The 16,058-nt window shown below is 42.9% G+C and overlaps 2 protein-coding genes and 1 pseudogene across 2 annotated transcripts in view; 1 reads left to right on the forward strand and 2 right to left on the reverse strand.

Annotated features, from left to right (window-relative positions):
- LOC123750011 (uncharacterized) overlaps positions 1-16,058 on the forward strand; it is a 101,703-nt gene that overhangs the window by 28,376 nt on the left and 57,269 nt on the right. The gene's annotated exons all lie outside the window — the stretch shown is intronic.
- The window catches only part of LOC123771273 (chondroitin proteoglycan 1-like), a 38,279-nt gene continuing 28,532 nt past the window's right edge, over positions 6,312-16,058 (reverse strand). Inside the window, exons 3-6 of the mRNA XM_069305059.1 lie at positions 7,142-7,183; positions 6,980-7,063; positions 6,608-6,901; positions 6,312-6,530 (exon numbers count right to left, since the gene is read on the reverse strand). Of these exons, the coding sequence (XP_069161160.1) occupies positions 6,417-6,530; positions 6,608-6,901; positions 6,980-7,063; positions 7,142-7,183 (534 nt within the window). The 3' untranslated portion in view covers positions 6,312-6,416. The remainder of the gene's footprint in view (positions 6,531-6,607; positions 6,902-6,979; positions 7,064-7,141; positions 7,184-16,058) is intronic.
- On the reverse strand, positions 10,301-13,060 carry LOC123771352 (ribitol 5-phosphate transferase FKRP-like; annotated as a pseudogene).

The raw sequence follows: 16,058 nt of genomic DNA on the forward strand, positions 1-16,058 counted from the left end.
GGACAAGAGCGGACAGCTTCCTTGGCGGCAGCATCCGCACGCTCATTTAAAGACACACCAATATGGCTGGGAACCCAACAAAACTCAACCGACTTAAATTTACTATGAACGAGAAACAGCCAATGCTGGATCTCGACAACCACTGGATAAACTGAATTAAAGGACCCGAGAGCCATGAGGGCACTACGAGAGTCAACAACAACTACAAAGGAAGACTGACAACGAGAAAGTAGGAGACGAAGAGCATAGAGAATAGCATAAAGTTCCGCTGTAAAGATGCTAGTCTCCGGAGGCAAGCGACACATATAAGTGCGATCAGGAAAAACAACAGAGTAGCCAACACCGTCCGCTGACTTAGACCCATCGGTGAAGACAGAAACGGAGCGGGAGTGAGAAGAAAAGTGCTCGAGGAAAAGGCGTTTGAGAACCGTAGGAGGGGTAAAAGCTTTAGTGATACGGGTCAAGGAAGTACAAAACCGCGGAAGAGGGACCCTCCACGGGGGCAAAGAAGGAACAACACGAGGAGAAACATCAGAAATACGAACGGAAAGAGAATCCTGCAGGCGAGATAACCGGACAGAAAGAGGGAGGTGGTGAAGAGGAACAGGAACCGCAGGAGGGGTAAAAGTTAAAGCACGACAGAGGCGAGAGGAAGGATGTTGCAAGGACCGCGCAAGATAGCGAAGACAGTAGCGATCACGGCGGTCCTGGAGAGACAGGAAGCCAGTGTCAACATACAAGCTAAGGACGGGAGTCGAACGAAAGGCACCAGAACTGAGGCGCAACCCAGTATGGTGCAAAGCATCAAGACGGCGAAGAGTAGAAGGAGAAGCAGACGAGTAAGCAGGGCAACCATAATCGAGCTTAGACAGGACGAGAGAAGAATGTAAAGCAAGGAGAGTGCGCCTATCTGCCCCCCAAGAAGTATGGGACAAGACCCGAAGGAGGGTAAGGGCCTTAGAGCACTCAACACGGAGGTAAGAGATATGGGGAGACCAAGACAAACGAGTGTCAAGGAATAACCCCAAAAGCTTCGCGGAATCTTTGTATTCAAGGGGATAACCATAAAGTGACAAAGAGGGACGAAGAACAACCCGTTTCCGCGTAAATGTCATGGCACAAGTCTTAGAAGTAGAGAACTTGAAGCCATGATCAGTGGCCCAAGACGACACGGCATCAATTGCAAGTTGAAGCCGGCGTTGAAGGAGAGGCGAATCATCACCCTGACAACAAAGGGTAAGATCATCGACATAGAGAGCGGAGAAGACACCAGAAGGAAGAGAGGAAAGAAGACCATTGAGGGCAACCAGAAAAAGAGTAGTGCTCAGAACACTACCCTGGGGCACACCTTCGTATTGCTGAAAAGAGGGAGAGAGAGCGGTACCAAGGCGCACCCGAAAGGAACGACGAGAGAGGAAGCTGCGGAGAAAGAGAGGGAGATGACCACGAAGGCCAAAAGAATGAAGTTGAGATAGGATATGATAACGCCAAGTGGTGTCGTAAGCCTTTTCCAGGTCAAAAAGGACGGCAACAACGGAGGTCTTCGCAGCAAAAGCAGTACGAATATAGACCTCCAAGTTCACCAGGACATCTGTCGTGCTGCGGCACTTGCGGAAACCAAATTGAGAAGGGGAGAGGAGGTGATGGTGTTCCAGGAACCACATCAGACGAACGTTAACCATACGTTCAAAAAGTTTGCAGACACAACTTGTGAGAGCAATAGGGCGAAAGTCCTTAGGGGAAGTACCCAGAGACCCCGGTTTGCGAACAGGGAGGACAACGGCATCGAGCCAGTCCTCAGGGACTGACGACGACTCCCAGATCCGATTATACAGACTCAGTAAATACTGAGACGTGCTCGGAGGGAGATGGCGAAGCATCTCATAATGAATACCATCGGAGCCCGCCGCCGTAGAACCGCAGAGGGCCAGAGCAGAACGAAGTTCAGAGAGAGAGAAGGGATCATTATAGGGAAGCTGAAGATGAGTGCAGAAATCTAAAGGACGAGACTCAAGGACAGGTTTACGAAGAAGGAAAGATTGGGGAAGATGAAGACCAGAGCTAACAGAAGAAAAGTGGGAACCCAGTTCGAAAGCGACCTGCAACGGGTCCGCCACAAGAGTATCATGGAGGCGAAGGACCGGTGAAACATCGGGAACGAACTTACCCGCTATCTTGCGGATACGCTTCCAGATCTGGGCCAGAGGGGTTTCGGACGTAATTGTCGAGACATAAGATGCCCAACATTCACGTTTAGCCGTACGGATGGCCCTACGGGCCACCGCACTCGCTTTCCGAAAGTAAAGAAAAGAATCGGTCGTCTGCCTACGACGGTGCCTCTTCCAGGCTGCACGCTTACAGCGGACAGCCCGAGCACAGTCCGCATTCCACCAGGGAACGCACTTCCGCGGACCCCGAGAGGAAGAGCGAGGAATAGAGCGGAGGGCAGCGTTGAAGACAGTGTCATGAAAAAGGAGGAGAGCGCGAGAGAGAGGCAGAAGGGAGAGGTCAGAGAGAGCAGCACTGAGGGTAAATAGGGTCCAGTCTGCCTTAGCAAACTGCCACCTAGGGAAAGAGAGGGAAGGGCGAAAAGAGAAAAAGGAAACAAGGATGGGGAAATGATCACTTCCATGGAGGTCATCAAGAACCTGCCACGTGAAATCTAAGTAAAGAGAAGAAGAGCAGAGAGAAAGATCAAGACAAGAAAGGGTGCGAGTCCGAGAGTCCAAATGAGTGGGCTCACCAGAATTCAGAAGAGACAGGGAAGAAGATAGGAGAAACGGCTCAAGGAGGCGACCCCGGGTATTCGTCAGAACGTCACCCCAAAGAGAATGACGACAATTGAAGTCACCCAGCAGGAGCACAGGCTCCGGCAAGGAGTCTAGGAGGTGTTTCAAATCAGGAAGAGAGAGCGGGACACTCGGGGGGAGATAAATGGAACAAACTGTGTACCATTTCCCCACAAAGATACGAGCAGCAGAACAATGGAGAGGCGAAGGAAAAAGTAAAGGAACAAAGGGAACATCCGCACGAATCAAGAGAGCAGAAGAATTAGAAGCCCCAGCAATGGCTGGGGGGGGGGAGAGAAAGGAATAGCCACGAAAACGACCAGGACGAGCACCAAGCATTGGCTCCTGGAGACAGACACAAAGGGGCGAAAACCGCGAAATCAGAAGTTGGAGTTCGAGGAAATTGGCGTAATAACCTCGAACGTTCCATTGAAGAATGGACAACGACGGGAAGAGAAAAGACAAAAACAGAGAACAAGGAAGAAACAAAGGCGAAAGAGAGACAGAGCACGTTAAAGAATATCAGGGTCGGGATCAGGGTCAGCAAAGTCATTGTTAGGGGGCATGGGTAAACTGAGCAAAGACGGAGGGAAGGTAGTGGGAGAACAGACCAGGAGGAGGACAGGCGGGGTCCGGAGGAGGAAGAGAAAACCGAGAGGAGCAGTCAAGGACAGCAGCAGGAAGAGGGGGAGTAGAAAGAGGCGAGCGCACCTCAGCAAGAGCAGCAACCGAGAGGTAAGCGGGGGCCAAAGAAACCTCCAAAGCAGGAACAGGGGGCGCAACCTCCGAAATGGGTGGGGAAGGAGCGATAGAGTCAGTTGAAGGGGCCGAGGAAGAAAGCGAAGCCTTCTTACCCGCCGGGGAGGAGGGAGAGGAGCCAGGCTTACGCTTCTGACTTAAAGAGACAGGTGTCCTAGCAACCACGTACTGGGCAACAGATTCCAGCGTCTCAAATGAAGCTTAACAAGAGCACACAACGGCCTTTATGAGAGCGATGGACATCAGCCCACACCGACAGGGAGAGTCAAGAGACGGAGGAGAAGGATGGGAAGGAGGATCGGAGGGACATTAGGAAGAAGACACAGGAGACATGACAGACCGGGTAGAAAGAAGGGGAACCCTGGATAGAGGACCAGGAGGGGGACCCTTGGGGACAGAACTCAAAGGAACAGAGGGGGCAGTGGGGGTATCAGGGTCCAAGGCCCGGAAACTGTTGCGAGTCTGAGGAAGGTGGAAAGGACAATAAGAGGAAGAGTGCAACACGCAAGCATAAGAGATGTTAGTATAAGGCGGGAGCCGGCGAACCTGGCGCCTCGCCTCAGGAAAAGAAACGCTCCCGATGCTTCAAGTTGAGGACGGCTGCCTCAAGCTTGTAATGGACATAGGCACGGGAGATTGTAGAATGGGCCTCACCGCAATCGAGGCAGCAAGCCTGGGGAGAAGTGCACTCCGACTTAGTGTAGGGGGGGGGGGGCGAAGGTCACTCTAAGGACAGAAATAACTTGTTACAGAGCCTAGGGGAAGGAATGTACTCTTGGACAAAGCACACCTTGTCCACACGTAACAACGTGTGTCCGTGAGGACCGTGTCCTCCAGGTAGACATGTAAAAGGTGTCCACCTGGAGGACAGAATGGCCCTGGGCATCGAGGACGTATATCATTGTGGTAGTCCTGCAGATTCTGAACACCCGTCGCAACATTGTGTGGGAGAACAGTGCCAACACCGGCATTCAACCGAGCGTTCTTAGAGACCCCAGAGGGGTCTTGCCAAGGCAGGATAAGGCAACCAAGCGGGAAGCTGCATCCTGAGGAGCAGCAGCAATGACACGTGTACAGAGACGAGTGGGGTTGAAGGTAACAAAGGCATTCAGGGAATCGCCAAGATGCCGATGGAGAGAGACTGTCAGGAGGCGCGGAAACAAGAGGTAAGAGATCAAAGTAATTGACCCACGATGCAGGAACATAAGCTTTATATGCATCAGAACGGGAAGGAATCTAGAGAGTGCGGCCGCGTCGAGGACGGCGCCGAGAACCCCCAGAAAGACAAAGAAAGAGAAAGAAAGCGAGTGTTAAAAGGTGCAGTAGTCACAACTAGAGACCGAGCCGGGCCAGGGGACGAGGCGGTCACCACTGGGGTCGTGGCGCTAGCCCCAACTACAGATGTAGGGGAACCGAGGGGAGTATTCAGAAAGGCCAAAGGACGAGCAAGGTCGGGGCCCAATGCAGCAGAGGCTGCAGAGCCTGGTCTTCCAACAGACCTACTCGGGCTTTGTTGCCCACCCCACGAGCCTGAGAAAGTAAAGGAGAAACAGAATTTAACACTAGGACGAAAAAGAAACTCATTCACGAATGTGCCCCCACACCCACCATGGAGCCATAATTGGAGGCAAGACACCCAACAGGAAGCTATTGCCGATCATGCTAGGGCCTCGTAGGGGTGCGTCGCGAGTATACGCCCCACAAACGCCACCTTGAGAACTGTCGAGAGCGGGTTTAATGACGAAAGGAGGATTGACAATTAAAGGTTTCCCCTCGCGACGTTGGGTACTACAGTTCTATGGGTGCAAGAGTATGCCTCCTCAAACACCCGGGCGCCAAAGTAGAAGTAGTCCAAAGGAATAATCAAAACGAGCAAAAGGTCAGCAGGAAACCGACAAGCAGATAGGAGAAGAGGGGTGAGAAACTAAACGGAAGGAAAAGGCATCCAACAAAATGCGTGAGGACAGCAGCAGGAGCACAAGCAAGTAATTATCAAAAGAAGTCACCAAACTGGGAAGGCAATGGAAGCAGGAGCACAAGGCTACAAAAGGACAGGGGAACGTCGTAAGGAGCATCACACTCCGTCTGCCGCCCACCAAGCCCCTCCACGGTAGCAACAAGCTGGATAGGGAGGGGGTGTAGAAGCAAGCAGAGATGAGCAGAGTTAAAATTAAACAGATTGCCAAAGCCTTGATAAGTCTTTAGGAGAAAAAGGTGGAAGCAGCTGCTGCTAGTGGTAAGGGTTCTTAAGCATGTTCTAGTAGTGGATTTTACTTCCGTAAAGGGTTTGAATAATGCAAATTTCATTTGAAGGACCCCTAATTTTTTTCTTGCACTTTTCAAAGTTAGCTACTAGTTTAAAGGGGCAAGGATTTTTTGGGTGGCCATTATGCAAGGTCAGTTGTGAGGGAAGCCACAAGAGATTTTGGCCTCGCTAACTTTCTTAGACAGATTTCACTATCGAAATTTTATATTATATATTATATTATATATTATATATATATATATATTATATATACATAAGCTTATGAGCTCAATGCACAAGTACCAAGAAACGTTTAGGGGTCTCTAGCATGCATTTGATCAGACCGTTACAGATTCCAAAAGAGTAGAAGTCGAACTTTTGATAGGTGGCTTAATAGAAATACTATTTTTGTCCTTTAACCAGCTCATCCTAGTAGAAGAACTAGTAACTTTACTAGTAGTAGCAAGAGGTATTCCATAGTTACGAGGGAGTCTAACATTACTACTAATACAACTAACTATTCAAAGATTTTATTTCCCTTTGAATTTAAATCAAAACATCTTCCATAATTTAACAAATTTCCGTTTTAAATTACAATGCAATTCCAATTATCTATAATTCCTCTAAGCATAGTATCTGGCGGTGGTGGAAGTAACCGTAGTAGTTACTATTTGGGTGATTGTAGTTACTATTTCCTGGAAGAGTTCTTGTGTAGTTACCACAGGGACCGTCTGGATCTGCAAATACAAACATTATTGAAGTTTGTGTAATTAAGTAAATGAACACTTGCACAAGTTAAAGACTACAAACTTACCTCGTGAGCAACAGCCACGTGGGTTATAGTCTGCCAGTATTTAACAGTATCTGTTGTGGTGACGAACTGACTGTAGACGGAGACCATTGTGCTCACTGGGTAGACCCCCACCGTAGCCGTCACCAACACTACCGGTGTGGAGGTGACCCTTATCACAGAGGTCACCGTCTGTGGCTGCTGGGGAACAAACTCCCATTGGGTGGTCGTCTGGGTGACTGTCAGGGTGATCGCTATCTGCTCAGTAACCCAGACGTCAGAGGTTGTAGTCTCCCGCAGAGTGTGGGTCAGGGTAGTCTGCAATATTATACATCATTACTTTGTTAAAGTATAAATAACATTTTGGTTAAGAAAAGTAATGCCATGGTTACCAACCTCAGTGGTTACAGTGGAGGTTGTGGGGGTAACGACTGGTAGGGGCGCGTGGGTGCCATAAGGTTGGTATGCCTGACCCAGGATCTGTTGGGGAGCAATTATTAGTCTCAATTTTTTTTTATTATCATTAGTTATTTGAGAATACAGTAATTTGGCAATTACCTGGGCGATGCAACCGAGGATTAGTAGAGCAAATACCGCCATCTGTGTAGAAAAAATGCACTTTTAAATCAAATCACAATAGTGTTTTTGGTTACCATGACCATAAACCATCAGATTTACTTTGAATTGTTAGCAACTGACGTTATAATACCGAGTAGTTCATCACCGACTGACGAACTAAAAACAATTTTTTGGAATTTGTCACTAGTACAACAATTAGTTATAACTAAGTTTTTGAAGCCGGGCAAATAATTAAAGATGGTTGGGAAGGTAGTGGGATACCGAGGCGTCCAGAAGGTAAAGACTGGGTGCTTCGACATTAGAACACTTAACGAGACTTTGCGGTTTAGCAATTTATGAACGGCCAAGCACACTTTCCACATTACTCGATACATTGATATTTAAAAGCTTAACTGTTTAAAGACAATACAGTTTATTAAATTCAATGATTCTAATTGGGCAATGACAACTATTCAGTTTAATAACTTCGGGTGAAGTGAAGATTACAACTTAAGAGTTCCATTTAGATAACTAATTCAGTTAGTTATTAACACGGCCCCTAACGTTATGTTTAATGATTGTCAGGCAATATTCAAAAAGGTTAATGTCGAGTAGTTATAAGACAGAAACTGGTATATTCAAAAGACATTCTATTAAATTTTTACCCGCAGAGGCTAAAATTTATGAAGCCTAACTCAGAAGTGTCAATCAATCGAGTTATTTAACTAATATTTTTGTTTAAGAAATCCGGAACTTTGACGAAACAAGCAATTTGAAGTCTTCAAAACTTGAAATTTGTTACATCTGGAATTACTCGGTAACGAAATTTAAAGCTTATTTTTTTTCTTAAATCACTAGTACTATATTAATAGATTTCATTTCATGTTACAGACCACGTGTGGGGTATAGTTAAGTATACCCGTTACTCTGGTTAAAATATTTTACTTACATGCCTAGTAGTGGTTAAGCTCCTAACCTAAAATATTCCCATAGACGAATTTAATATCACTAAGTTTAAGTATCTGGTTAATCTCCACCCATTATATCCTTCTACCGTATTCTTTCATTATCACTAATAAAATCGCCTGGATAATGTCCCAAGCATGCAAATTAAGATACTACTTTTAACCCATATCAATGAAATAAATACGTATTAAACTACCAACTACACGAATAATAAAATTACAATAAAAAACTATATCAGTAGAGAACTTAATCTTACATTTAACTTAAAACCAACCTTTAACAACACTTAAAGTAGAAGAGAAGGTACCACACAGACAACAGTGGACTGACTGAGGGTTGAAGGCGGCCGGACACCTCGTTGACTCAACACCAAACTCTTTAGGGGAAAGGTAGAAAGTTCCCCACAAAAGCTGCCAAGACCACCATAACAGCGCCATCTATTGACTGAACCTTCAGCTATGCTCCCTATGGAGCAAATTGATGTGACGACTCACTGAGCTTTAATATTTATTTTAATCATTTTCACTAACTCTCTTTGTTTATAATTATATTAAAATGTTAAGTTGATCAGACCACACACTAGAAGGTGAAGGGACGACGACGTTTCGGTCCGTCCTGGACCATTCTCAAGTCGATTGTGATGAGGAAGTAGATGCAGACAATAAATAGGCAAGAGCGGTGAGGAGCAAAGTAAGATATAGAAGAGGGGATAGTTGTAGGAATAAGAACTGCAGGGAGCCTATTGGCCCGTACGAGGCAGCTCCTATTAAAACCACCGAATGAGAGGAGATAGTAATAGGAATAAGAAGAGGATAGTAAGGGAACGTAAGAGAAAAAACAATGAACAGAAAAAAGAGAGGAGAGAAAGAAAAGGAAAGAGAAAGAAAGATAAATGGAAGGGTAAGCTTATGTTAGGTTAGGTTATCTTGAGGTTATCTTGAGATGATTTTGGGGCTTTTTAGTGTCCCCGCGGCCCGGTCCTCGACCAGGCCTCCACCCCCAGGAAGCAGCCCGTGACAGCTGACTAACTCCCAGGTACCTATTTTACTGCTAGGTAACAGGGGCTCTGCTCCCAAAGGCTCGGGCTCGGGAAGCTCAAGCTCTATCAACTGGGCTATGAATAGTCTTAATAAGGAAAGTTTCTAGGAAAAATAATAAGTAATAACTTAATAAGAAAAATAATTTTATTCAGTACAGTGTTGACTAGTAGCTAATTATTAAGATGTTTTATTGCTCCTGAGAAGCACACACAACACAAGTACTGAAAACAAATACAAGTCAGAGCACAGTTTGGAAGAGGAAAGTCTTTGCCAACAATATGAACTATGAGAAATGGAAATAATTTATAACGATATAATTTATGACTGCACCAGCTCAAGATAAAGACAGATGGCTAAGATATTGGTGGTGTACAATGGCCAGTTATGTTTGAGATCATGTTATAACCTAGGACCAGCTCCAGCCACTTGGGCTGGACAGTAGAGCGACGGTCTCGCGTCATGCAGGTTGACATTCAATCCCCGACCGTCCAAGTGGTTGGGCAACATTCCTTCCCCCAGTCTCGTCCCAAATCCTTATCCTGACCCCCTTCCCAGGGCTATATAGTCGTAATGACTTGGTACTTTCCCCTGATAGTTCCCTTCCTTTCCAGAACAAACTGACATGATACACTGCAGATGATGATTCACAATAACGTGGCTGAAAAATGTTGACCAAACCACACACTAGAAATTGAAGAGACTACGACATTTCTGTCCATTCCGGACCATTATCGAGTCGATTGCGAGACGAAAGTCGTCGTCTCTCCAATTTCTAGTGTGTGGTTTGGCCAACATGTCAACTTGCAAGCCAGATAAACAAATGACTACACCACCTTGGTTGAAGAAATTACTTCTTACTACTGTAATAGGAAAAGATAAGTAATTACTGTAGGTAATATGCAATTTAATAGAACTCTTCATTACTGTACTAATATACTCATCACTGTTTTACTCTACTGTCGCTCATGTAGCACACTGCACTTGTTCTAGGTTAAAACACAGCAACTTACTTAGTGTTCTAATAAAATAAAAACTAAGTTTAACCCAGCCAAATGCACTACATACATGTGAACACATCTTAATGACAACTCATATTATGCCCCACAACATCTAACTCATATACGGTACTTTCTAAAATGTCCTGTTCCATACATCAGTATTTCAGTATCTGCAAAATAAAATATTTTTATTCAATAACAAGAGATGAATCAATTATATACAAAAGATGTGGAGATTATTAAATTAAATTACACAAGATGTTTAAAATTACAAAGTATAAAATTCATTAAAATAAGCTTTTTAAAATATTTTCAATAGACAGCACATCCAGGAATACCTACACAGAGGACAGTAAATTTACCCTGTAAAGATGGTATATAAAGTCAACATACAGTCTTCCATTATATATAAAAAAAAAAAAAAATAATGCAACTAGAAAGTTTAACAGCTTAACATATCAACATACTAACATCAAAATATTTTGATTCTATGGAAGCAAGCATGTTCATTAAATGTTCTAGTTACAGTAATTAAATGTTCTAATATCACAATACTATCAACTAGCAAAGAATGGAAGACTGCACAACACCACAGTGCTACTCAATACATCAACATCAGATCATTTATTACTAAAATTTAATTGCACTATTTTCGTATGTATAAAAAAAACAGCACCAGTTTAAACAAACGGCACATTCAGTCCAGTAAAAACTAATTAAATTTTGTACAAGGTACAATTTCCTGTGAGTGAGCGATATATTGTGCGGAAGACGCACATCGAGGTTTGGGTACTGAGGAGTTTCAATTACTCCTGCACCAAATTTGAGCTCCAAGAAGTCTCGAACATTATTGGGTGCCGATGCCATAACTCCGGCAAAATTTACTGAGGCAAGAGGCCGCAAGAAGTGCTCTGGAAAATCTACATCCTGACGGTGTCCTGTAGTCCAAGCACCACCTCGAGTCATAGTGCCTCCACGTGGAGTAAATGGAAACACATCAACATGCAGGTGATTAGTTGTGCTGTAATGAACTCTGAAATACCCTCCTTCTGATGCTCTTTGCCACACAAAACCTTCGGTATCTTCAAGTGTCTGCCAACGTGCTGCCTTAAGCTGTGGACAACGATCAACATCTTGGGAATATATTCCCACATCTACATCATAATCCCATGGTATAATATCCCCACTGCGAACAGCACCTAGCAAAGACCCTCCCTCTAGCCACCACCGTGCTCGGCACACCCTTAACACCTGGAAAACATGTCGTGCAGTAGCCCTCTAGCCTTCTAAACAACATGGTGGTGTCCAGCGTCCCAGGTAAAGGTAATCTGGTGTATCATCTACAACTGTAGGAAAACAACGAGGAGTTGTGCGTGTACATCCATACCAGAGTACATTACCACCTGTGCTCACAACTTTTTTAACACCAAACGCAGCATAAAGTAAACGTCTCCGTTCGTCTTCGACTGCATCATGTTTCCACTTGAAGTGGTCATTAGCATAAAGCTGCCGACCTTCACCTATGAGACCACCCCGGCTAACATGAACTTTCCATGTACGTGCTGCACCTTGAATGCCAATACTTAGGGTTATCGGGCGTGCCAAAGGATGAGTGAGCTGAAGAAAACTGCTGGTTTTCATTAGCAATGCTGCACGACCACTAATTGCATCACAAGCTTCACTTTGAGGAGCAGGCGCAGGTCACATAATAATTTAGCCACGTTATTGTGACTCATCGCCTGTAAAATATTAATTTATTTGCAGGCTTTCTATTGCGTTACTGATTATTAGCCAAAATATTAGTTGTGCTTACAATATTTTCTTTCGTCTTATAATATTTTCTTTTATCTTATAATATTTGGGTAGTTATTTGATTATGAGTAATTCTAACACCGTAGGCCTAAAGGTATATATTTACCAAGGCCTACACTTGCATATTGAGAAATAACACTGTGGTCTTAAATTAATATTTTCGAAGGTTTGAGCAAAATCCTAAAAGGGGTTTGTATATTTTATTATATTTTGTTTTCGTTTTCCTTGCTAACAATAATAATTGTATGATACAAACACGTGGCTCTAATGTTTACATGATTTAACAATATGAAAATAGTAATAAAAATAAATCGTGAGTTGAAACAAACGTTGAATAACAGTGAATATAATAAATAAGTGTAAGCTTGTAGTGTAAACTAAATATTATAAAACGTATAATACAATAATAATTGTAAGTGATATAAAACCTGTGAGAAGTCAATACGCTAATGTTTACATGATTTTACAGTATGATATTAATCGTAAGTTGAAACAAACGTTGTATAACGATGGAAACGATAAATGAGTCTAGGCTTGTAGTGTAAAATGGGAGTTGCCAATTACTGTCCATAAGGAGGCGTATATAAGAATAACGTAGGGGCGCAGGCCCAGCTAAGGGAGTTGAGATTTGAAGAAAGAGACGACCAGAAGAGACATAATAGTAAGGTGGGTTACACGATGGGGGGTTCTGGCAGAGGTTTCCCCACCAGCATAGCAACTGTCGTGCAAATCCCTATTCTGTAATGCGGACAGAACACGGCTCCAAAAGGAGAATAGGGACTTGAAGGAGCCCCACCTGATGGGGATATGTTGGGCGTTGCTCTTTTAGCGACCAACTTCTCGCACAGACTTTGTAAGTCGGGCGGTAATTCACAAAGGTTTTGTAATGTACCATGGATGTTCATCGAGTGGCGGCCAACATTAGGGTGTCTACAAGTCTGAAGGAGAGAGTGCCTGAAGTTTGTAGTCTCCGACTCAGCTGACGACTCTCCACGGGTCGTAGCGTCCTTGGGAGAGTCGTGGAGAAGGTCCCCTTGGTTGTTCTTAATGCGTAGCCATGATGAGGGATGTGGAGTATCCTCATTACTAGGTGTGATGCGCATGTATAAGTACATAAGAACAAAGGCAACTGCAGAAGGCCTATTGGCCCATGCGAGGCAGCTCCTAACCACCCAATCCCACTCATATACATGTCCAACCCATGCTTGAAACAATCGAGGGACCCCACCTCCACCATGTTACGCGGCAATTGGTTCCACAAATCAACAACCCTGTTACTGAACCAGTATTTACCCAAGTCTTTCCTAAATCTAAACTTATCCAATTTATACCCATTGTTTCGTGTTCTGTCTTGTGTTGTTACTTTTAATACCCTATTAATATCCCCTTTGTTATGTCCATTCATCCACTTGTAAACCTCTATCATGTCACCTCTAACTCTTCGCCTTTCCAGTGAATGCAACTTAAGCTTTGTTAATCTTTCTTCATATGAAAGATTTCTAATTCGGGGAATTGACTTAGTCATCCTACGCTGGACACGTTCAAGTGAATTTATATCCATTCTATAATACGGCGACCGAAACTGAACTGCATAATCTAAATGGGGCCCTAACCAGAGCAAGATATAGGTTAAGAACCACACCAGGTGTCTTGTTACTAACGCTGCGATTAATAAATCCGAGTGTCCGATTTGCCTTATTACGAACATTCATGCATTGATCCTTTTGTTTTAAATTTTTACTAATCATAACTCCCAGATCCCTTTCGCAATCCGACTTCGCAATCTCAACACCATCTAGCTCGTATCTTGTAACTCTATCATCATTACCTAGCCTCAGAACTTTACATTTATCAGCATTAAACTGCATCTGCCAATCCTTTGACCATTTCAAAACCCTATCTAGATCAACTTGAAGTGATAGTGAGTCCTCCACCGAATTAATTTCCCTACCGATTTTCGTATCATCGGTAAATTTGCAAATGTTGCTACTCAAACTTGAATCTAAATCATTTATATATAATCTAAACAACAGAGGTCCCAGGGCAGAGCCTTGAGGCACTCCACTTACAACAATTTCCCACCCTGTCTTGACTCCATTTATACTAACTGTTTCCTTTTGTATAGCCATGCCCTAATCCAGCTTAATATAGCACCCCCAATACCACGAGCCTGTATCCTTTTAATCAGTCTTTCATGTGGCACTGTATCAAAAGCTGTGCTAAAGTCAAGGTACACAACATCACAATCCTTACCACTATCAACTGCCTCAACTATGCTAGAATAAAAAAATAACAAATTTGTTAAACATGAACGGCCATTTATAAAACCATGTTGCGACTCAATTATTTATTTATGTTTTTCAAGATGGAGACGAATTTTATTTGCAATTATAGATTCGAGTAACTTTCCCACAATAGACGTTAGGTTAATTGGCCGATAGTTAGACGCAAGTGATCTATCTCTTTTCTTAAAAACTGGTATCACATTAGCAACTTTCCATAACTCCGGCACTCTGCCTGACTCTATTGATTTATTAAATATGGTAGACAGTGGGTCGCAAAGCTCCTCTTTGCATTCTTTAAGCACCCTGGCAAACACTTCATCCGGCCCTGGGGATTTGTTTGGTTTGAGTTTTACTATTTGTTTAAGAACATCCTCCCAGGTATCTTCTAAACTCGTGAACACAACCCTCGTCCCCACCCACATAGACTTGTTCGGCTGAAGACATATTGTTAAGTTCCTCTTTAGTAAATACAGATACAAAATATTTATTAAAAATGCTACTCATTTCTTCATCACTGTCTGTTATTTGACCTGTCTCAGTTTCTAATGGACCTATCCTTTCCCTAATCTTTGTCCGGTATAATTAGAAAAACCCTTTAGGATTTGTTTTTGCTTGCTCTGCTATGCGAACTTCATAGTTTCTTTTTGCTTTCCTTATCTCTTTATTAGTATTTCTAACCAGTTGTACGAATTCCTGTTCTAAACAGACTTCCCCATTCTTACTCCTTTTGTACCAAGCTCTCTTTTTACCTATAAGGTTCTTCAGATCCTTTGTTATCCACTTTGGATCATTAGTATTCGATCTATTCAATTTATATGGTATACTACATTCCTGGGCTTTGGTTAGAATATTTTTAAATAGGTTATATTTTGAATCCACATCGAAAACCCCTTTTACGTCACCTATCGCTGCGTTCACGTCTAGCTCCAATACCTGCCCACAACCCATACCCAAGACTTTCCAATCTATTTGACCCAAAAAATTTCTTAGGCTATTGAAATCATCTTTTCGAAAATCAGGCACTTTACCAGAATTTTCTCCTACGGATCTATTCCATTGAATGCTAAATCTGATTTCTTTATGATCACTGTTCCCTAGCTCACTTCCTATTTCGATGTCCTTAATTTGTGTTTCCCTGTTAGTTAACACTAAATCTAAAATATTATTTCCCCGCGTTGGTTCCTTAATGTGTTGCGTAAGAAAGCAATCGTCAATTACTTCTGGAAAATCTTCTGCTTCATTATTCCCTGTTTTGTTCAACCAGTTTATTTCACTAAAATTAAAGTCACCCATGACATAAATTCTGTTAGATCTAGATGCTCTAGATATTTCATCCCATAGATGCTTTGCTTCCATTCTGTCTAAATTTGGTGGCCTATATATAACACCTATTGTAATGTTATTTGCTTTTTCGTTTAATTCTATCCAAATAGTTTCTGTATGTGGCTCAGTTTTAATTCCCTCTTTGAGACTACATTTTAAATTGTCCCTAACATATATGGTTACTCCCCCTCCTCGTCTAATATATCTATCTGTGTGAAATAGTTTAAATCCATATATTTTATATTCAGCTAATAGCTCTCTATTTTCTACATTCATCCACGTTTCGGTAAGTGCAATAATATCTATTTTTTTCTGTGCAGACAAGAGCATTTAAATAGTTTATTTTATTTCTTAAACTTCTAGTGTTTGTGTAATATACCCTAAGTGAATTGTTATTTTGAGGCTCTTCTCTTTTCCTGATCATTTTACCAATTCTTTTCTCCCACAAACACATACTTTTATTACTCATAAGAATATATATATATATATATAT

Source organism: Procambarus clarkii, chromosome 54 (assembly GCF_040958095.1).
Source record: "Procambarus clarkii isolate CNS0578487 chromosome 54, FALCON_Pclarkii_2.0, whole genome shotgun sequence".
Lineage (NCBI taxonomy): Eukaryota > Metazoa > Arthropoda > Malacostraca > Decapoda > Cambaridae > Procambarus > Procambarus clarkii.